Source organism: Oncorhynchus masou, chromosome 1 (genome assembly GCF_036934945.1).
Source record: "Oncorhynchus masou masou isolate Uvic2021 chromosome 1, UVic_Omas_1.1, whole genome shotgun sequence".
In the NCBI taxonomy this organism is placed as follows: Eukaryota; Metazoa; Chordata; class Actinopteri; order Salmoniformes; family Salmonidae; genus Oncorhynchus; species Oncorhynchus masou.
In genome coordinates this window covers 3488116-3511303 of record NC_088212.1, presented here as the reverse complement: position 1 = coordinate 3511303, position 23188 = coordinate 3488116, and the positions used below count along the sequence as shown (strand labels likewise).

The following is a 23188-nucleotide window of genomic DNA, read 5'->3' as shown; positions in this document are numbered from 1 at the left end:
CTTTTTATGAAGCTGGTACCTCTCTTCTTCTCTTTATGAAGCCGGTACCTCTCTTCTCTTTATGAAGCTTGTTCCTCTCTTCTTCTCTTTATGACGCTGGTACCTCTCTTCTCTTTATGAAGCTGGTACCTCTCTTCTCTTTATGAAGCTGGTACCTCTCTTCTCTTTATGAAGCTGGTACCTCTCTTCTTCTCTTTATGAAGCTGGTACCTCTCTTCTTCTCTTTATGAAGCCGGTACCTCTCTTCTTTTTATGAAGCTGGTACCTCTCTTCTTCTCTTTATGAAGCTGGTAACTCTCTTCTTCTCTTTATGAAGCTGGTACCTCTCTTCTTCTCTTTATGACGCTGGTACCTCTATTCTCTTTATGACGCTGGTACCTCTCTTCTCTTTATGAAGCTGGTACCTGTCTTCTTCTCTTTATGAAGCCGGTACCTCTCTTCTATTTATGAAGCTGGTACCTCTCTTCTTCTCTTTATGAAGCTGGTACCTCTCTTCTTCTCTTTATGAAGATGGTTCCTCTCTTCTCTTTATGACGCTGGTAACTCTCTTCTTCTCTTCATGAAGCCGGTACCTCTCTTCTCTTTATGAAGCTGGTACCACTCTTCTTCTCTTTATGAAGCTGGTACCTCTCTTCTTCTCTTTATGAAGCCGGTACCTCTCTTGTATTTATGAAGCTGGTACCTCTCTTCTTCTCTTTATGAAGCTTGTACCTCTCTTCTCTTTATGACGCTGGTACCTCTCTTCTTCTCTTCATGAAGCTGGTACCTCTCTTCTTCTCTTTATGACGCTGGTACCTCTCTTCTCTTTATGAAGCTGGTACCTCTCTTCTTCTCTTTATGAAGCTTGTACCTCTCTTCTTCTCTTTATGAAGCTGGTACCTCTCTTCTTCTCTTTATGAAGGCGGTACCTCTCTTCTCTTTATGAAGCTGGTACCTCTCTTCTTCTCTTTATGAAGCTGGTACCTCTCTTCTTCTCTTTATGAATCTGGTACCTCTCTTCTCTTTATGAAGCTGGTACCTCTCTTCTTCTCTTTATGAAGCCGGTACCTCTCTTCTCTTTATGAAGCTGGTACCTCTCTTCTTCTCTTTATGAAGCTGGTACCTCTCTTCTTCTCTTTATGAAGCTGGTACGTCTCTTCTTCTCTTTATGACGCTGGTACCTCTCTTCTCTTTATGACGCTGGTACCTCTCTTCTTCTCTTTATGAAGCTGGTACCTCTCTTCTTCTCTTTATGAAGTTTGTGCCTCTCTTCTTCTCTTTATGACGCTGGTACCTCTCTTCTTCTCTTCATGAAGCTGTTACCTCTCTTCTTCTCTTTATGACGCTGGTACCTCTCTTCTCTTTATGAAGCTGGTACCTCTATTCTTCTCTTTATGAAGCTTGTACCTCTCTTCTTCTCTTTATGAAGCTGGTACCTCTCTTCTTCTCTTTATGAAGCTGGTACCTCTCTTCTCTTTATGAAGCTGGTACCTCTCTTCTCTTTATGAAGCTGGTACCTCTCTTCTTCTCTTTATGAAGCTGGTACCTCTCTTCTCTTTATGACGCTGGTAACTCTCTTCTTCTCTTCATGAAGCTGGTACCTCTCTTCTCTTTATGAAGCTGGTACCTCTCTTCTTCTCTTTATGGAGCTGGTACCTCTCTTTTTCTCTTTATGAAGCCGGTACCTCTCTTCTCTTTATGAACCTGGTACCTCTCTTCTTCTCTTTATGAAGCTGGTACCTCTCTTCTTCTCTTTATGAAGCTGGTACGTGTCTTCTTCCCTTTATGACGCTGGTACCTCTCTTCTCTTTACGACGCTGGTACCTCTCTTCTTCTCTTTATGAAGCTGGTACCTCTCTTCTTCTCTTTATGAAGCTTGTACCTCTCTTCTTCTCTTTATGAAGCTTGTTCCTCTCTTCTTCTCTTTATGAAGCTGGTACCTCTCTTCTTCTCTTTATGAAGCTGGTACCTCTCTTCTCTTTATGAAGCTTGTTCCTCTCTTCTTCTTTTTTGAAGCTCGTACCTCTCTTCTTCTCTTTATGAAGCTGGTACCTCTCTTCTTCTCTTTATCAAGCTTGTGCCTCTCTTCTTCTCTTTATGACGCTGGTACCTCTCTTCTTCTCTTCATGAAGCTGTTACCTCTCTTCTTCTCTTTATGACGCTGGTACCTCTCTTCTCTTTATGAAGCTGGTACCTCTATTCTTCTCTTTATGAAGCTTGTACCTCTCTTCTTCTCTTTATGAAGCTGGTACCTCTCTTCTTCTCTTTATGAAGCTGGTACCTATCTTCTCTTTATGAAGCTGGTACCTCTCTTCTCTTTATGAAGCTGGTACCTCTCTTCTTCTCTTAATGAAGCTGGTACCTCTCTTCTCTTTATGACGCTGGTAACTCTCTTCTTCTCTTCATGAAGCTGGTACCTCTCTTCTCTTTATGAAGCTGGTACCTCTCTTCTTCTCTTTATGGAGCTGGTACCTCTCTTTTTCTCTTTATGAAGCCGGTACCTCTCTTCTCTTTATGAAGCTGGTACCTCTCTTCTTCTCTTTATGAAGCTGGTACCTCTCTTCTTCTCTTTATGAAGCTGGTACGTGTCTTCTTCCCTTTATGACGCTGGTACCTCTCTTCTCTTTACGACGCTGGTACCTCTCTTCTTCTCTTTATGAAGCTGGTACCTCTCTTCTTCTCTTTATGAAGCTTGTACCTCTCTTCTTCTCTTTATGAAGCTTGTTCCTCTCTTCTTCTCTTTATGAAGCTGGTACCTCTCTTCTTCCCTTTATGAAGCTGGTACCTCTCTTCTCTTTATGAAGCTTGTTCCTCTCTTCTTCTTTTTTGAAGCTCGTACCTCTCTTCTCTTTATGACGCTGGTACCTCTCTTCTTCTCTTCATGAAGCTGGTACCTCTCTTCTCTTTATGAAGCTGGTACCTCTCTTCTTCTCTTTATTTAGCTGGTACCTCTCTTCTTCTCTTTATGAAGCCGGTACCTCTCTTCTCTTTATGACGCTTGTACCTTTCTTCTTCTCTTTATGAAGCTGGTACCTCTCTTCTTCTCTTTATCAAGCGTGTGCCTCTCTTCTTCTCTTTATGACGCTGGTACCTCTCTTCTTCTCTTTATGAAGCTTGTACCTCTCTTCTCTTTATGACGCTGGTACCTCTCTTCTTCTCTTCATGAAGCTGGTACCTCTCTTCTTCTCTTTATGACGCTGGTACCTCTCTTCTCTTTATGAAGCTGGTACCTCTCTTCTTCTCTTTATGAAGCTTGTACCTCTCTTCTTTTCTTTATGAAGCTGGTACCTCTCTTCTTCTCTTTATGAAGCCGGTACCTCTCTTCTTCTCTTTATGAAGCTGGTACCTCTCTTCTTCTCTTTATGAAGCTGGTACCTCTCTTCTTCTCTTTATGAAGCTGGTACGTCTCTTCTTCTCTTTATGACGCTGGTACCTCTCTTCTCTTTATGACTCTTGTACCTCTCTTCTTCTCTTTATGAAGCTGGTACCTCTCTTCTTCTCTTCATGAAGCTTATGCCTCTCTTCTTCTCTTTATGAAGCTGGTTCCTCTCTTCTTCTCTTTATGAAGCTTGTACCTCTCTTCTCTTTATGACGCTGGTACCTCTCTTCTTCTCTTCATGAAGCTGGTACCTCTCTTCTTCTCTTTATGACGCTGGTACCTCTCTTCTCTTTATGAAGCTGGTACCTCTCTTCTTCTCTTTATGAAGCTTGTACCTCTCTTCTTCTCTTTATGAAGCTGGTACCTCTATTCTTCTCTTTATGAAGCCGGTACCTCTCTTCTCTTTATGAAGCTGGTACCTCTCTTCTTCTCTTTATGAAGCTGGTACCTCTCTTCTTCTTTTTATGAAGCTGGTATCTCTCTTCTCTTTATGACGATGGTAACTCTCTTCTTCTCTTCATGAAGCTGGTACCTCTCTTCTTCTCTTTATGAAGCTGGTACCTCTCTTCTTCTCTTTATGAATCTGGTACGTCTCTTCTTCTCTTTATGACGCTGGTACCTCTCTTCTCTTTATGACGCTGGTACCTCTCTTCTTCTCTTTATGAAGCTGGTACCTTTCTTCTTCTCTTTATGAAGCTTTTGCCTCTCTTCTTCTCTTTATGACGCTGGTACCTCTCTTCTTCTCTTTATGAAGCTTGTACCTCTCTTCTTCTCTTTATGAAGCTTGTTCCTCTCTTCTTCTCTTTATGAAGCTGGTACCTCTCTTCTTCTCTTTATGAAGCTGGTACCTTTCTTCTCTTTATGAAGCTTGTTCCTCTCTTCTTCTTTTTTGAAGCTGGTACCTCACTTCTCTTTATGATGCTGGTACCTCTCTTCTTCTCTTCATGAAGCTGGTACCTCTCTTCTCTTTATGAAGCTGGTACCTCTCTTCTTCTCTTTATGGAGCTGGTACCTCTCTTCTTCTCTTTATGAAGCCGGTTCCTCTCTTCTCTTTATGAAGCTGGTACCTCTCTTCTTCTCTTTATGAAGCTGGTACCTCTCTTCTTCTCTTTATGACGCTGGTACCTCTCTTCTTCTCTTTATGAAGCTGGTACCTCTCTTCTTCTCTTTATGAAGCTTGTGCCTCTCTTCTTCTCTTTATGACGCTGGTACCTCTCTTCTTCTCTTTATGAAGCTGGTACCTCTCTTCTTCTCTTTATGAAGCCGGTACCTCTCTTCTCTATATGAAGCTTGTTCCTCTCTTCTTCTCTTTATGAAGCTTGTTCCTCTCTTCTTCTCTTTATGAAGCTGGTACCTCTCTTCTCTTTATGAAGCTGGTACCTCTCTTCTCTTTATGAAGCTGGTACCTCTCTTCTCTTTATGAAGCTGGTACCTCTCTTCTCTTTATGAAGCTGGTACCTCTCTTCTTCTCTTTATGAAGCTGGTACCTCTCTTCTCTTTATGAAGCTGGTACCTCTCTTCTTCTCTTTATGAAGCTTGTACCTCTCTTCTTCTCTTTATGAAGCTGGTACCTCTCTTCTTCTCTTGATGAAGCCGGTACCTCTCTTCTCTTTATGAAGCTGGTAGCTCTCTTCTTCTCTTTATGAAGCTGGTACCTCTCTTCTCTTTATGAAGCTGGTGCTTCTCTTCGTCTCTTTATGAAGCTGGTACCTCTCTTCTCTTTATAAAGCTTGTTCCTCTCTTCTTCTCTTTTTGAAGCTGGTACCTCTCTTCTCTTTATGACGCTGGTACCTCTCTTCTTCTCTTCACGAAGCTGGTACCTCTCTTCTCTTTATGAAGCTGGTACCTCTCTTCTTCTCTTTATGGAGCTGGTACCTCTCTTCTTCTCTTTATGAATCCGGTACCTCTCTTCTCTTTATGAAGCTGGTACCTCTCTTCTTCTCTTTATGAAGCTGGTACCACTCTTCTTCTCTTTATGAAGCTGGTACCTCTCTTCTTCTCTTTATGACGCTGGTACCTCTCTTCTCTTTATGACGCTGGTACCTCTCTTCTTCTCTTTATGAAACTGGTACCTCTCTTCTTTTCTTTATGAAGCTTGTGCCTCTCTTCTTCTCTTTATGACGCTGGTACCTCTCTTCTTCTCTTTATGAAGCTTGTACCTCTCTTCTTCTCTTTATGAAGCTTGTTCCTCTCTTCTTCTCTTTATGAAGCTGGTACCTCTCTTCTCTTTATGAAGCTGGTACCTCTCTTCTTCTCTTTATGAAGCTGGTACCTCTCTTCTCTTTATGTAGCTTGTACCTGTCTTCTCTTTATGAAGCTGGTACCTCTCTTCTTCTCTTTATGAAGCTGGTACCTCTCTTCTTCTCTTTATGAAGCTGGTACCTCTCTTCTCTTTGTGAAGCTGGTACCTCTCTACTCTTTATGAAGCTGGTACCTCTCTTCTTCTCTTTATGAAGCTGGTACCTCTCTTCTTCTCTTTATGAAGCTGGTACCTCTCTTCTTCTCTTTGTGAAGCTGGTACCTCTCTTCTTCTCTTTATGAATCTTGTACCTCTCTTCTTCTCTTTATGAAGCGGGTACCTCTCTTCTTCTCTTTATGAAGCTGGTACCTCTCTTCTTCTCTTTATGAAGCCGGTACCTCTCTTCGTCTCTTTATGAAGCCAGGACCTCTCTTCTTCTCTTTATGAAGCTTGTACTGCTCTTCTTCTCTTTATGAAGCTGGTACCTCTCTTCTTCTCTCTATATCTTGTTATTAGTTTCCCTGCTCCCAAGGGAATTGTGCTTCAGTTGTTTATCGTAGTGCTGGCTGGCAATAAAGCTCTATACCCCCCACCCCCCCACCCCACACACACACATACCACACACACTACACACACACACACTACACACTCACACACTACACACACACACACACACACTACACTCACACACACTACACACACTACACACACACTACACACACACACTACACACACACTACACACACACACTACACACACACACACACTACAAACACACTACACACACACACTACACACACACTACACACACACTACACACACACACTACACACACACACACACACTACAAACACACTACACACACACACTACACACACACTACACACACACTACACACATACAACACACACTACACACACACTACACACATACAACACACACACTACACACACACTTCACACACACTACACACACACTACACACACACACACTCTCATGGCCATTTCTATGTTCGACCTCGGTCGAGGCTTTGTTTGGCCTAGTGTTATTGTACATAGTGAGCTGCTGGGTGGGTTCCTTCCCAATCCTATACACTGGTGTGTTGTTTTATTGTCCAATACAATAAACTTTTGGAATTGATGTTGAATTTGTGTTTCAAGGGAGTTTAAAATATGTTTGGTTCTATTTCATGTCTGGGATTTTAGTCATGATATCAGAGTTTTTCTTTCTATTTGATTTTTTAAACATTTATTTTAATTATATTTGAATGTAAGAAAGACATATAACCATGTCGTAACAGGCGTAATTTTAGCTACATATTTGTAGATACTGTAGACCTACTTGTCACAATATGCGTTTTGAATAGATGGATATTAGTGATCATTTGACATCATTCACCCCAAATGTTACTCAACAGAAAAAAAATCCCATTAAATCTGATCGCCAACGTCCAAATGTTATTTTAGAATGTAATATAATTTCACATGCACAGTGACAAAACTGTAGTGTAAATTGTAATGATTATTATATAATAGCCCGTTCTTCAAACGTATTCAACGGATTGAGATATTGTGTTAATGTTAGGAGGTGTAACAAATATGAAAGGCTCACTACAGTCACCGGAGGGGAAAGATGCGGGCATCTCTGCCCGCTTACAAACCCGGTTTCCACCTACCGAGTAGCCCAGGCTTGCCAAGTTACCAGGGCCCGAGGTCAGAGTTAAGTGTCCATGAGATGTGTTCAGGTTTAGTTTTAAAATGCATATGGTGCTCGCCATTGTAGAGTCACTTGCTCATAATCAATCATTTAAAGCAGCGACATGGATTTAAGATAAATGCAACTGTCTAATGTATTAGGGAATGGAGTGGGTAAGTTGCTTTTTATGCGTAATGCCAAATGTCATATGCCAAATCAACACGGACAGCTAGCCTATACAGGCCCCACAGAATGATATAACCAACACATTTTCACAGTAGTAACTAACTATGATAGCTTGTAGCTTGCATTTCGTCTGCTCTATCATGGACTTTTATCATACGTCATCGAATCATTGAGCCAACACGCAGTAGTTTATATGGAATGTTGTTATGAAAGCTCATGCTGTTTTTAAATGCCATTCATACATTCCATCTAAGCCGAGTATACTTCTAATCATATATATATATATATATATATATGAAATCACTAGGCCAAAAACAGGTGTAAAGTGATGGGATGATTGCAGAACGAAGATCAAGAGAGATGCAGACTATATTATAGACGTCGTATTGCTCAGTAACTGCGATCACAAATGTTATTTTTAACCGAGTCGAAGTAAACAAGGAGATGTAAATGACAGCATGAATTCAGGACCAAGATAGATGCTGTATCTGCCGTCATATTAGTCAAATAATCCTGGAGATATATTTCTACACATGGCGTTGTTTTATTAGTAATATATAGAAAGGGACAGGACGCATACAATAAGGATCGATAGATCGGAGACCACGGTACAATCGTTTTTCTTTTTTTACTTCAGTAAAGAAAGTTACACAAAAAAAAGTGGCAAGTCTTTCAACAATAAATAATAAATAATTTTGTTTAACAGGAACAAACGAAAAAAAAACGGTCATTATAACTTATACACATCTTTGGGAAAGAAAAAAAACATATTCTTGAATGGACACAAACTCACACATAAAAGTCCCACGTAGCTTGTGGCAAAATAGAGGTATACCTTGTTGCAATGCTTAAGTAGGCCTTACTTGGGCTTTATCAAGGAGATAATAACAAAATAATTGAATAGCAATATTTGCAATCCCCTCCAAACAAATCTTATCAGGAGGCGAATCTCTGGTCAAGTTGTTTTAGAGAAACAGAAAAGCCAGTCATTTGTTTGTATATTCAAACATTATGCACAACAATGTGCAAATGTAGAACCAGATTTCATCTGCAATATTAAAGTTCATATTTTTTCCTAGAGGTCCGTTGGTCCAGGAGTGTATGTGTGGTGTAGTATAATAAATTGTTTTTGTCAAACTGTTACCAGGAGTTTCCAACGGGCAGCACCAGTCATGGTTGACGTAGTGAGATCTACAGATCTCGATACGCATGATTCGCAGACACTTTATGGTGCAGGCAGATGCGCTCTCTCTGCGGCTCCTGGAAACACGCACTTCTTCTAGGGCTCTATTCAAACCGTATAGCTGAGGTTCAGCGTTGCAGCGTGACTGAAAGAGGCAATGTTCCCCGCGTTAGCGGAGACTGCATTCATGTTAATCGCTGTATATGTCAGCTAAATATGAAATTAGCTTTAAATGTCTATCGCGCAATATGTAACGCTTCAGCAACACAGATTGAATAGAGCCCATAGACTGCTCCATTGTCCCCTCCTTTCCTCTTCTCCAGGGTTGTTTTGCGGCGGCTGGACAGACGGACGTATGACGGACATATGGACAGATCTAGGCGGGGTAATAATCCATGATTGTCTTCACAGTGTAAAACTACAACCAAGGGGTTGTTTCTTCGTTAAAGAGGCTTCGTGCAGTTGCGGGAGGAGGATTCTCTTTTATCTCTCAGTTCGAATGAAATCAACAAGAGATTGAGTGACATTTTGTTTCTTTCAACCCCGAGTTATAATTTTTTTTTCTTTCAGTTTTCAGTCAGTCCGCCCCTTTGCCCAACTAGCATCACTTCATCATCAGTCAGAAATATGACAATAGTCTAACGTTGTCTACAGTCGGTCCTCGAGGCCCTACGCCTCTATAGGGCTCGAGACCATGCTGTTGGGTGTGTCTGGAAGTTGGGATGACATCGAGGCGACTTCGCTCCCTGTCGAGTTGGAACCAGGGCCTCCCTCCGAAAAATGGACCTGAACAAAACAAAGGAACAATGTAATATATAAGATTACATTATTCAACATATTAATTAAAATATTTTAGACTATACAATAGAATAAATCCACATATTGACCTCAATACGACCAATATTAATAGCCTCTAACTGGACTCACTAGTTGTGTTATAGTACAGCCTCTAACTGGACTCACTAGTTGTGTTATAGTACAGACTCTAACTGGACTCACTAGTTGTGTTATAGTACAGCCTCTAACTGGACTCACTAGTTGTGTTATAGTACAGACTCTAACTGGACTCACCAGTTGTGTTTTAGTACAGCCTCTAACTGGACTCACTAGTTGTGTTATAGTACAGCCTCTAACTGGACTCACTAGTTGTGTTATAGTACAGACTCTAACTGGACTCACTAGTTGTGTTATAGTACAGCCTCTAACTGGACTCACTAGTTGTGTTATAGTACTGCCTCTAACTGGACTCACTAGTTGTGTTATAGTACAGCCTCTAACTGGACTCACTAGTTGTGTTATAGTACAGACTCTAACTGGACTCACTTGTTGTGTTATAGTACTGCCTCTAACTGGACTCACAAGTTGTGTTATAGTACAGACTCTAACTGGACTCACCAGTTGTGTTATAGTACAGACTCTAACTGGACTCACCAGTTGTTGAAACGCGGGTTGATCCATGTCACTCTGTAGCGCGAAGTCACTGAGGACCTTCCAAGGCGGCTGGTAACTCTGCACCTCCACTGGGTTAGCCTGTAAACCACCGTCGTGTCTCTCCGGGCTGGCCGCCACCATCGGTGTGCCCGTCATTCCCTGGATATTCTGCAGATAGTCCCAGAGAAACTGATCGTCATATAAAGTTTAAAATTAGCACGTCAACATTGACCCAACAACAACAACAACGTTAGCTATTTGGAATATGATGGAAATGTTTGTGCGTAACGATCATGTAGACCTGTGTGTGTGTGTGTGTGTGCGTGTGCGTGTGCGTGTGTGCGTGTGCGTGTGTGTGTGCGTGTGCGTGTGTGTGTGTGTGTGAAAAAGGGACAAGTTATACGCCTGCATGTGGATATATCTCACGCATCCATCCATAGGCAGACGTATACGACCATTTCTCCGTTTCTATTTTCCCCTCAATTATTTCATGAAAACAAAATGACCAGACAAGAATAGAAGTATTATAATGAAACAGTTACAACAGCTACCAGCGTTTGGACCGATAAGAACACCACTGTTTTGAATCCTTTATTTAAATAAAGATCTGACAGGGTTCTCACCGTTTTGTCGTCGGGCTGATGTTGCTGTAACTGTTTCATCAGAATACTCCTCTTCTTGTCCTTGCAACGCTTGTTTTGGAACCAGACCCGGATGACTCGGGGACTGAGACCGGTCATCTCGACTAGCTGCTCCTTCATCAGAGCGTCGGGTCGGGGGTTTGCGTTGTAGCAGGTCCGCAACGTGTGGAGTTGCTTTTCGTTAAGAACTGTCCGTACGCGTGTGGTCTTCTCCGGTTGTTTGTGGACGTGCGGTCGAAGCACGGGCTGTCTGGCTGATATTGGTTCTGCTGTTGAGAAAGAGAGGAGGAAATACAGAATAAATATTATTTATCGGCACTTCAACATCATGGGTATATAAAGACACTGTTGTATACCAAAATTGAGATTTCAAAAACGTACACTCTCAAAAGTATACCAGTACAGTAACTCATGGTAGCCTACAAAACGACGCCTAGTATGGAGTATCCATTCAGCGTGATGTTATCCGGGTCTTATGGTAATATGTTATTACTACAGCTATCAACCAACCCCATCCTTGACCTATCATTATCACTGCTGTTCACATTTCAGTTGTCCAAACTTCTATTAGGCCTACATATTCTACCCTGAGCAAGGCAGTTAACACACTGTTCCCCGGGTGTGGAAAAAGTGTCTGTCGATTATGGCAGCCCCCCGCACCTCTCTGATTCAGAGGGGTTGGGTTAAATGCGGAAGACACATTTCAGTTGAAGGCATTCAGTTGTACAACTGATTAGGTATCCCCGTTTCCCATTTAATACTGTCTAAAATTAAATTAAAATCCACAACAGAGAAAGAGAATTGTCATGTATTGTAGCTTACAGAGATAGCCTACCACTGGGGTTTTGAATGAACACCAAACATCATTACCTTATTACGCATGGATGGGCTATACGTTGATATACTTTGATATTAGCCTTTGATATTATCATTCATTTTATTTTTTTACTATTAGTGAAAGTGCGTTCTTGTCACTTCTAGCATATATGTCAAAATGACTTCTATTGGAAAAGGGTGTCAATATGTTCTGCGTTAAACGTGGACCATGGCGCAGGAAATGTGAAAGAGTGGACTGTCAAATACGTAGTTTATTTTTATTTTTATAGATACATAAAGTCGAAAATGGTTCTCACTAGATTGGTGCGATACCTCTTAATTTAATAATTCATTAAGAACGAAGTCTCGTCAAAATATTGCTGAGGCCATCTGCCCGAGCTTCCGGTTATGTAGCATGTTTTCCAATCCGGTTATAACCTCAGCACTAACTGCGACTATCGGTTACACATAGGCCTGACATGTATGCAGTCTGGGGAAATAGTATATTCCGACCATTTGAAGTGCGTGGCCAACTAACTGGCTTGTATAATTCACCCAAGAACCACATAATACAATAATACATCATTATTGTGACACGTTACATTTCATCTAGACTGTAGGCCCCTAAACTTCAGCACAAACAGAATGTATCATTTCATCTTTATATAAAGTAAACTTCCGACTGTTATTTTTTTTTTAAGTCAAACAAACAAACACAATTTATATCTGAATTCCTAGGAGGGCCTCATAATTCAGCTAGAACTATGTAAAGAAAGACGTTGCTCAGATATTCTCCCTCTTGTGAGGTACCTTGACAAAGAGCACTCGCAAATGCGAATGATTTCATAAGTGACATACAGCACACACCATTGACCCAATAATAATCAAATATATACAATCCTCATGTGTGATTCACAATAACGTCGCGCCGCTTATTATATCAAGTAATGTAGGCTATACATATATATATATATAAATTCATGACATATATACAACTATATTAGCCAATAGAAATGTAGGCAATATATATATTCATGACATATATACAACTATATTAACCAATTGTAATGTAGGCTATACATATTCATGACATATAAACAACTATATTAACCAATAGAAATATAGGCTATATATATTCATGACATATAAACAACTATATTAGTCAATAGAAATTTAGGCTATATATATTCATGACATATATACAACTATATTAACCAATTGTAATGTAGGCTATACATATTCATGACATATATATACAACTATATTAGCCAATGGTAATGTAGGCTATATTCATGACATAGAAACAACTATATTAGCCAATGGTAATGTAGGCTATATTCATGACATAAACAACTATATTAGCCAATAGATGCGCATATCATATTCAGATGATTCCAGAATGAATTTAGAGTAACACGTTTTCATTGAAACGCAACCCCTACTGTTGAAATAAACTCGGTACATCACGGCAAGATACTCCAATGAAACGTTTCGTGGTATCTGTTTATATTTGTTGGTATTGTGTTACGGACATTGGAAAACGTAGGCCAATTAAAAAACGTTTGTATCGACGATGCTATACATTCATCTGTGTCTTTATGTGCTCCAAATCAACCGCCCCTATTCACAAATATTCCAATGCCCGTTGCCTGAAAACAAACTTTTCAACTAATACAACATCAATCTAATTGCCAAACACCAACAACACATACAAGCCAACTGAAAGCAACAACAACAACAACAAAAACCACCACAGCCATTGATATAAATTGTTAACCTACCTGCCATTTGTAAAGGTCTGGCCGGGTGGAGGGGGCTGAGGGGGTCTCCGACGCCCATTGTGGCCCGCTCCACAACGTCATGGTCGGCCCGGCAGAACAAGCCATCCTCCCTCAGAGCGAACTCGTCCCCCGGGATGAGCTGTCGGCTGCAGGCCACACACCGAAAACACTCGATATGGTACACCTTGGAGCGCGCTCTCATCACGAAGTCATTCTTGCTGAAACCGATGTTGCATTTAGCGCACTTTATCCCGTATAACCTAGAGGGTTAGGAGAGATTGGGTGACCGGTTAGAGTCAGCTAACGGTGTCACGAGGCACCAAGGCCCACTGTTTGGCTAATGCTGTGGCTGGACACCAGACATAATAGGACAAGCAGAAGCAGGATTGTTAGGCCTTAATATTTAGTTATGTTTATACCACATGGGATGACTTGAAACCCGTTTTAAAATAGTACATTAGTAAAAACAAAGCACAGACCTATTCTGTAGAAACAGAGCAGAACCAATATCATGAGCGTAGAGATATAGACCTAGTATAACTCTAAATATTCCTAGAAGACTCATAATATCATTATTATTATTATTATTATTATTATTATTATTACAGTCGATAACTCTAAAAATATTTAAAAAAAATCTAAATTCAATTGTAGACTAGTTGTAGGTCCAATGTATTCGGCCAATTCTATGTTATTAAAATCGATCTATTGACTCACTTTATGGTCATCAATGCTGCAAAATATTGCTGTAAGGCTACATTAAATAATATGTTGGTAATATGTTTGTAATATGTTTGTAATATGTTTGTATTGCATATGCAAACGTGGTCAACATGTAGCCTCATGTTCTGTCAAAACTGTGTCAGTCCTTATGTGGTTTCAACAATATATCTGTTTATTTTTCAATAGAAAACCCAGTTGTGGTCTATTGCTGTAGTCTATGATTATAAAGACAAAATAATAAACAGTTCATTGCAAATATGCTAATCATCAATATCAACCTCATGTAGTCTGAACATTTTAATTATATATTTTTAATAGTAGAATATGGAAATATTACCTACTTTAAAATATAGTTTTCCCGAGCATTCAAATATGTTAGCAAATAAATGTTCACGTCCCATGTATAACCATGTATGTTATGATACGATAGACAGTTAATACGTGAATGTGTCAACCAGTCAATCAATAATAAACAATGCTTTTCAACAACTATGATATTCATAACAAACAGCTCTTACCTGACATAGTCCCTTTTACAGTAGGTTTTCCCGTCTCGGACAAAGCAGGTACAAGACTCGTCCAGATACTGATTACACTCTGCACACTTCAAACAGGCAGCGTGCCATTCGAGGTCCGGAGAGACCCGCAGAATGTACTGGTCGTGGATCTGGTTCCCACAGCCGACACACAAAGATATGAGCCGCTTTTCTGGAGAACAAAGTCAGGAGAAAAATATTAGAATATAAATTAGGAAATTCTAAAGATTATATTGAGAATAATGAATGTCCCATAGTAATGTCGTCAGGAAGGGGTTCAACATTTGCTGTTGAGAACAAGCATCTATTCAACAAGGGAAAAAGACTATAATCGACAATGTCAACAACAACCATATTATTAATAATAATATAATAATAATAATTACTTATTTGTTTTAATTTATTATATATAATACACGTTGGTTATTAACGATAATAACATTCTTTATGATTGGTCTATAGACTAGTGTTAATGCGCGCTGCTATTCAATGATCTAAAGTAACTTTACAGGCACTGAAATGGTGTATCCTTGATATCGGAATTGTAAAGACAATTCGGGTGGAAACGTTTCATTAAATGGGACCTGCTACGACAATAAACTTTGCACAAACTGACAAACTGCAAAGAAAACAAATCGACGTAGAAATTAATCTAATTTAGCCTCCGTTTTGCATCACTCAGAATAGAATAGAATAGAATAGAATAGAATAGAATAGAATAGAATAGAATAGAATAGAATAGAATAGACACTTGATTTGAATGGCATCCCGAGCCAAACCAGCTCCACTCACTTTTCGGTGGATCCCCCATATCGCCCATGTCCAAGAAGTAAGGCGGCGTAAGGTCCACTTTTAAAACGTGGTGCAACAGTTTTGAAGCTGTTTGTTTTTCGTTTTTTCCTCCGGACTGCGGGTATAGAGCAGTCGCCTGTGTACTGACCGGTGCTGGCTGATTGTTAACCGGTTGTTGCAGCCGGACTTGTTCCGCCGCAGAGGAGCTGTGTTAGTCGGTGGAGAGGGCGGGGGTGTGAGAGGGTCTGTTCTCCGGTGCCTGGTCCCTGTGTTGTGATGGGGCGCGCTAGTCTCTATCTACCACTCAAACTCCCTTGCGCCAACTCTACTCTATCGCCATCGGGCTGACGTAGGACACCGAAACGTCATCTTTATGGGATGCTGATTGGTTATGAAGAAAGGAGCAGCTGTTGCTGTTAGCCCAGTCCAAGTACATGCATTCCCAGCTTATTTTCTGGATCACATATACTTCAATCCAACTAACCCCCTACCCGGCTCCTATTCTGGATACTTCCAACTACCCCCCACCCGGCTCCTATTCTGGATACGTCCAACTACCCCCCTACCCGGCTCCTATTCTGGATCAGTCCAACTACCCTCCCCACCGGCTCCTATTCTGGATCAGTCCAACTACCCTTCCTACCCGGCTCCTGTTTTGAATCCGTCCAACTACCCAACCTACCCGGCTCCTATTCTGCATCAGTCCAACTACTCCCTCTCGGGTGCTATTCTTGATCAGTCTATACTCCACCGAACAAGGCTTTTTTTCTACGTTGTCATTGATATTAAATTATGAATTTGCATTTTCGAGTCTACAAACACAATTCATCAACGCCATAGGCTACGAGTCTCCCACATAGTTTTCGATGGTAGGCTACAGCCTACATGCAGTCCAGAGGAGCTATGTTGTTTAGCTTTGGACATGCCATTTTATATAGGCCTGTTACGATTTACGTTATTTCTTTTGGAGAGGGAATCAACGTACCATGCAAGGGTGTATAATATACATTATCTGGTTAAACATCTGGGTCGGCAGGGCAGCCTAGTGCTTAGAGCATTGGGCCAATAACCGAAAGGTTGCTGGATCAAATCCCCGAACTGGTAAAAATCTGTCGTTCTACCCCTGAATCAGGCAATTAACCATGTCATTTTAATTCAGGAAAGGTTATTAACTGACTTAAGTAAAGGTTATTTAAAAACATATTATTCTAATGAAAAAAATCGTTGTTGTCCATCACATTGTGGTTGTTGTCATCTACTATATCTACAAGGCTATATCTTTACATTTAATTGAATATTTTGTTTGTTGAAAACGGAACCGAATTATTCACATTATGAACCAATATTGTAACGATATAACCACAAACAAAAAGTAAGCACGGTTTTATACAGTTTGTCTTGGGAAAATATGGCTAGTGGTTTCTATCTATTTTACAGACATGGTCATAATGTGATTAAAATCAATATTACAGTGTTTCGTCAGTCTGCAGGGTTGTCAACCCAACCGTCATTAGCATATATAATTACACATAATGACACCCCTAAACCCGACGCGACACGGGCTGGAATACAAACTCACATTGTGGGGCATCAGATAATAACTGAGTAGAGAAAGAAACAACGTGGGACGGGTGGGCATAATGGGTTCTCTCAGTAGGTACAGGCTACGCCTGGACAAGCATCTTCAATAGGATGGTTTTGTGTTTTTTTGTATTATAATTTGTTGACCAATCAGTTTAGTTAATATATCCGATTTATTGGCCAACAATAAAGGGTTGAAATAAGTCTATTGAACATTCCTCAATACAGAATCTACGTCTACAGATCGGAATGTGACGGTCATATTTCTATTTCTGTATATGGACTAGACTACACATCTCTGACTCTGAACAAACAACCTTTTGGCCGATTTCTGAATAGCTCACCAGGCCAACAGTGAATGAGTTGAGGAACCAACGGGGCATAGTAGACCAAAACACGCCCTCTTGTGTTAGCAGGATGGCCCTATTTAGCAACCTTTTAACCTTGCGCACAAAGACACATACAGGCCATAATGTAGACTGCTGGCGTACTCTATACCCTTATACTGAGTAGGCTTTCACTCACAGGCAGGTGTCATTTTTAGTATCACAAGGCCATAACGACTAATAGACGTGGTAGACAGTGCAGTATAATTGTATTACTTTCCTTCTGAAAAGCTTTTTTTTCTGGAGAGTATATTTAAAATTTAAAAAACTGGATGCAGACTGGAGAAAATATTTTTTGGGGGAGAGAGAAGTGATGGAGAGATATAGAGAAAGAGAGAGAGAGAAAGGGAGAAAGAGAGAGACAGAGAGAGAGGGAGAGAGACAGAGAGAGAGAGAGACAGAGAGAGATATTTCTGGAGAGTATATTTAAAATTAAAAAAACTGGATGCAGACTGGAGAAAATATTTTTTTGGGGGAGAGAGAAGTGATGGAGAGATATAGAGAAAGAGAGAGAGAGAGAGAGAGTGGGGGGGAGACAGAGAGAGACAGAGAGAGAGAGAGAGAGACAGAGAGACAGAGAGAGAGGGAGAGAGACAGAGAGAGAGAGAGAGAGAGAGAGAGAGAGAGAGAGAGAGACAGAGAGAGAGAGAGAGAGAGAGAGAGAGAGAGAGAGACAGAGAGAGAGAGACAGAGAGACAGAGAGACAGAGAGACAGAGAGAGAGAGTGACAGAGAGAGAGAGACAGAGAGAGACAGAGAGAGAGAGACAGAGAGACAGAAAGAGATATATATAGAGAGAGAGAGATGAAAAGGGGAAACATATATTTGTGGTGGTTACACCAGTGATGCACTAATAGATTATTTTATATTTACATTTTAGTCATTTAGCAGACGTTCCTATCCAGAAGATGCAATCATCTTAAATAACCTTCTACTGCAGTGGGCTAAATCAGGGTCACAGAGTTCGTTAACCTTCTACTGCAGTGGGCTAAATCAGGGTCACACAGAGTTCATTAACCTTCTACTGCAGTGGGCTAAATCAGGGTCACACAGAGTTCTTTAACCTTCTACTGCAGTGGACTAAATCAGGGTCACAAAAAGTGTTTATTGGTATTCTTAAAACAAATCTACTTTCAAACAAAGTATACACCTTCACACACATGGTTGTGGGCTTGAAAGACACCTGTACCATGTCAGATGTAGAGTTAAAATTCATTTAAAAAAATACCTAATATTAAACTTTATATACATCACAGAATATTGAAATATAACAAATAAGTTTGACATATTTTCAGCACGTTTTATTAATAATGTTTATTAAATATACTATTTTGCTGTGAGCGTTTAACATTTTTGTAACCTCTTATGCTAGGGGACAGTATTTTCACGTCCGGATGAAAAGCGTGCCAAAAGTAAATTACCGGCGACTCGGGCCCAGAAGCTAGGATATGCTTTTCATTAATAGATTTGGATAGCAAACACTCTTAAGTTTCTAAAACTGTTTGGATGATGTTCGTGAGTATAACAGAACTTATTTGGCAGGCGAAACCCCCGAGGACCAACCATCGAGGAAATCATTTTTGTTGAGGTCACTTTCTTTTCAATTTGGGAACCTAGAATTCTAAGGCAGTTGCTTGCAGTTCCTATCACTTCCACTGGATGTCAACAGTCTTTAGAAATTAATTCATGTTTTTATTTTGAGTAGTAAAGAAGTACGTCTGTCCAGAACGAGGGTCTAGTGAAGTGTTTGATAGAGGCGCACGACCTGAAAGCTCGCAACATTTTGTTTTTATCCGGTATTGAACACAGTTATCCCTTCTTAAATGTTATTGATTATTTACGTTAAAAATACCTAAAGTTGAATTAGGAAAGTTGTTTGAAATGTTTGGACAAAGATTACAGCTAATTAATGAGATATTTGTAGTCATGTTGCACGAGTTGGAACCGGTGTTTTTTCTGGATCAAAAGCGCCAAATAAATGGACATTTTGGATATATAACGACGGAATTAATCGAACAAAAGGACCATTTGTGATGTTTATGGAACATATTGGAGTGCCAACAGAAGAAGCTCGTCAAAGGTAAGGCATGAATTATATCTTTATTTATGAGTTTTGTGTCGTGCCTGGCGGGTTGAATTATGATTGTCTGTCTTTGTTTGATGGGGTGCTATCCTCAGATGATAGCATGGTTTGCTTTCACCACAAAGCTTAAAATCTGACACAGCGGATGGATTCAAAATGTATCTTTAATCCTATGTATAACACGTCTATCTTTCATCAATGTTTATGATGAGTATTTCTGTAATTTGATTTTGCTCTCTGCAATTTCAACAGATGTTATTTGAGACAATGCATTACTGAAAATAACGTACCGATTTAAACTGATGTTTTTGGACATAAAGAGGGACTTTATTGAACAAAATGAACATTTATTGTGCAACATGGAATCCTGGGAGTGCCACCAGATGAAGATCATCAAAGGTTAGTGATTAATTTAATCGCTATTTCTGACTTTTGTGAGTCCTCTCCTTGGCTGGAAAATGTCTGTATGTTTTTTTTGGGCTAGGAGCTGTCCTAACATAATCGCATGTTGTGCTTTCGCCGTAAAGCCTTTTTGAAATCGGACACGTTGGCTGGATTAACAAGCTTTAATTTGGTGTATTGCATGTGTGATTTAATGAAAGTTTAATATTTATAGTAATGTTTTTTTAATTTGGCGCTCTGCCATTTCACCGGATGCTGTCAGATCGATCCGGTTTACGGGATTTGAGCCCGAAGAAGTTTGAAGATACTGTTCAAAGGGTTTCAGATGTTTTCGAAAGAAGGGCAGAGACTCAGCTGTCCTGACTTTAGGACACCCTTGCTTGTTCCACCATTGCGGTGCCAGAACAGAGAAGAGCTTTGAGTGGTCTGAACAGGACCTGCCCTCCCGTACGGTTAGGAGGGCCAAGAGACCAGAGGCGGAGGAAAGGATTGCTCGGGTTGGGATGTAAGGTTTGGGCACAGCCTGAAAGCAAGGAGGAGCAGTTACCCTTGCTGCTCTATAGGCAAGCACCAGGGTCTTGAAGATGATGCAAGCTTCAACTGGAAGCCAGTCGAGTGTGCAGAAGAGCGGTGTGACTTCAGAGAACGTAGAAAGGTTGAACATCAGGCAGGCTGCAGTCTTTTTCATATGTTGCAGGGGTTTGAGGGAACAGGTGTGGAGCCCAGCCAACAGAGAGTTGCAGTAGTCAAGACTGGAGATAACAAGTGCCTGGATTTCTACCGGGGCCACTTCCTGTGTGAGGAAAGGTCGTACTCTATGGCTGTCTGAGCCAGTGGTATTCAACTCTTACCCTACGAGGTCCAGAGCCTGATGGTTTTCTGTTCTGCCAGGTCTAAATCAGTCCCTGATTAGAGGGGATTCACCCACCTGGTGTCCCAGGTCTAAATCAGTCCCTGATTAGAGGGGAATCACCCACCTGGTGACCCAGGTCTAAATCAGTCCCTGATTAGAGGGGAATCACCCACCTGGTGTCCCAGGTCTAAATCAGTCCCTGATTAGAGGGGAATCACCCACCTGGTGTCCCAGGTCTAAATCAGTCCCTGATTAGAGGGGAATCACCCACCTGGTGTCCCAGGTCTAAATCAGTCCCTGATTAGAGGGGAATCACCCACCTGGTGTCCCAGGTCTAAATCAGTCCCTGATTAGAGGGGAATCACCCACCTGGTGTCCCAGGTCTAAATCAGTCCCTGATTAGAGGGGAATCACCCACCTGGTGTCCCAGGTCTAAATCAGTCCCTGATTAGAGGGGGACAATGAAGAAAATGCAGTGGAACTGGCTTGGAGGTCCAGAGTTGAGTTTGAGGGTTGTAGAGAGTGAACTGCAGGAGCGAATCACTGCTTTGACCTTTGCAGAGAACAACAGGGTGTTGTCCAGGATCATGCCACGGTTCTTGACACTTTGTGAACGGGACACTGTGGAGTTTTCAATCGGGATGAAGAGGTCTTGGAGCGGGTAGGCCTTCTCCGGGAGGCCTGCCCGCTCCTCCAAGCTGAGATGTCTGCATGGCACGCAGAGATGCTTGTCGCCACCTGGGTGTCAGGAAGGAGGAAGGAGAAGAGCAGTTGAGTGACCATGTGAGGATATGACAGAGTCGAGTGACTTGGTGTACAGAGAGAAGAGGAGAGGGTCTAGAACTGAGCCCTGTGGGACACCAGTAGTGAGAGTATGTGGTGCAGACACAGATCCTCTCCACGTCACCTGGGAGGATCAGTCTGCTAGGTAGGATGCTTTCCAAGCCTTACACTCCCAGTCCTGAGAGGGCAGAGAGGAGGATCTGATTGGGTCCCAGTCAGAGAGAGATTTTTTTTATTTTACCTTTATTTAACTAGGCAAGTCAGTTAAGAACAAATTCTTATTTTCAATGACGGCCTGGGAACAGTGGGTTAACTGCCTGTTCAGGGGCAGAACGACAGATTTGTACCTTGTCAGCTCGGGGGTTTGAACTTGCAACCTTCCGGTTACTAGTCCAACGCTCTAACCACTAGGCTACCCTGCCGCCCCAGATGATTCCATATGACGAGAGAGTTGATCAGAGACAATAAAAAGCTCAAGTGTTTTGGAAAGAAACGAAAGAAGGAATACCGCTCTGTGTTTTTTTTCCATCAGAGTGGATCGAGTGTTGGATTCTTGAGGGGAGTGACTTTGGGCATCTTGAAGTCAGAGGGAATGCAGCCAGTGGTGAGAGATGAGTTGATGAGGGACTTGAGGAGCGGAGTGTGCAAAGCTGTTCTCTAAGCAACGGTTGGCTGCTTTGAAAAATATAAAATACATTTTGTTATGTTTAACACTTTTTTGGTTACTACATGATTCCATATGTGTTATTTCACTTTGTTCACTAGTAGTGTATATTTATATATCGTTTTTGTCAGTTAACTGGTTTCAGTGTGTGTGTATTCATTAGTGTGTGTGTGTATCAGTATGCTCTGTGTGTGTGTTTGTGTTTGTGTGTGTGTGTGTGTGTGTGTGTGTGTGTGTGTGTGTGTGTGTGTGTGTGTGTGTGTGTGTGTGTGTGTGTGTGTGTGTGTGTGTGTGTGTGTGTGTGTGTGTGTGTCAGTTCACGACACCTGGCCCATTACATTCATAACAGCTAAAGATTGAGTGAGTATTGTTTCCAAGAAAAGGGTTCTGAATCATGTATTGTTATTGTCCCCTGTACCTTCACAGCACCATGTTACAGTAAACATATTGTAGACCTCTTTCTGTCTGAGACACAGCTAGTAAGAACAGAGACAAGCCAGGCAGAAGAAATGGGACAATGTCTGAAGTACGAAAAAAAACGTGTCTCTTATGACCCTGTTTCTTGTTCCTAACAAATAATTGACGCCATATTTAATTCATCGTGTTGTGTTTACATATAACATTTTCCCGTTTTAATACGCCAAACAAGCCAATTGAAAAGGCAGATTTCTTTAATACCCTTTGGCCTGTCGGCCCAATGAGTCATGTCAAGCTAAACCAGAAGGGAAGTAACACAGGAGCTGCTGTATCTTGATAGATTGATATTGATTTGGAGGCCGATATATATATATATATATGTGTGTATATGTGTATGTTCACAGACCTGTCAAGTATATCCTGCAAATGTCAGGCATCTTTCTGCTCCAATACCGTGATACTATTTAATAAATTCAGAAGATGGAGCAGGGGTAATATGAGTTATGGTGGTCACATAGTGCAGTGCAGGTACAGGTGAGCTACGGTGGTCACATAGTGCTGTGAAGGTACAGGGGAGAAGGTAGAGGGGAGGTACGGTGGTCACATAGTGCTGTGAAGGTACAGGGGAGCTACGGTGGT

General features: G+C 41.1%; 1 protein-coding gene across 1 annotated transcript; it reads right to left on the bottom strand.

The window, feature by feature from the left end:
* Positions 1–8087: 8087 nt before the first annotated feature.
* On the bottom strand, positions 8088–15654 carry isl1a (ISL LIM homeobox 1a). The gene is made up of 6 exons (XM_064972168.1): positions 15382–15654; positions 14572–14761; positions 13331–13590; positions 10716–11002; positions 10093–10260; positions 8088–9447 (listed from the first exon to the last, which is right to left on the bottom strand). The coding sequence occupies exons 1-6, from the start codon at positions 15407–15409 to the stop codon at positions 9331–9333; spliced, it is 1050 nt and encodes a 349-aa protein (XP_064828240.1). The 5' UTR covers positions 15410–15654; the 3' UTR covers positions 8088–9330.
* Positions 15655–23188: the final 7534 nt, after the last annotated feature.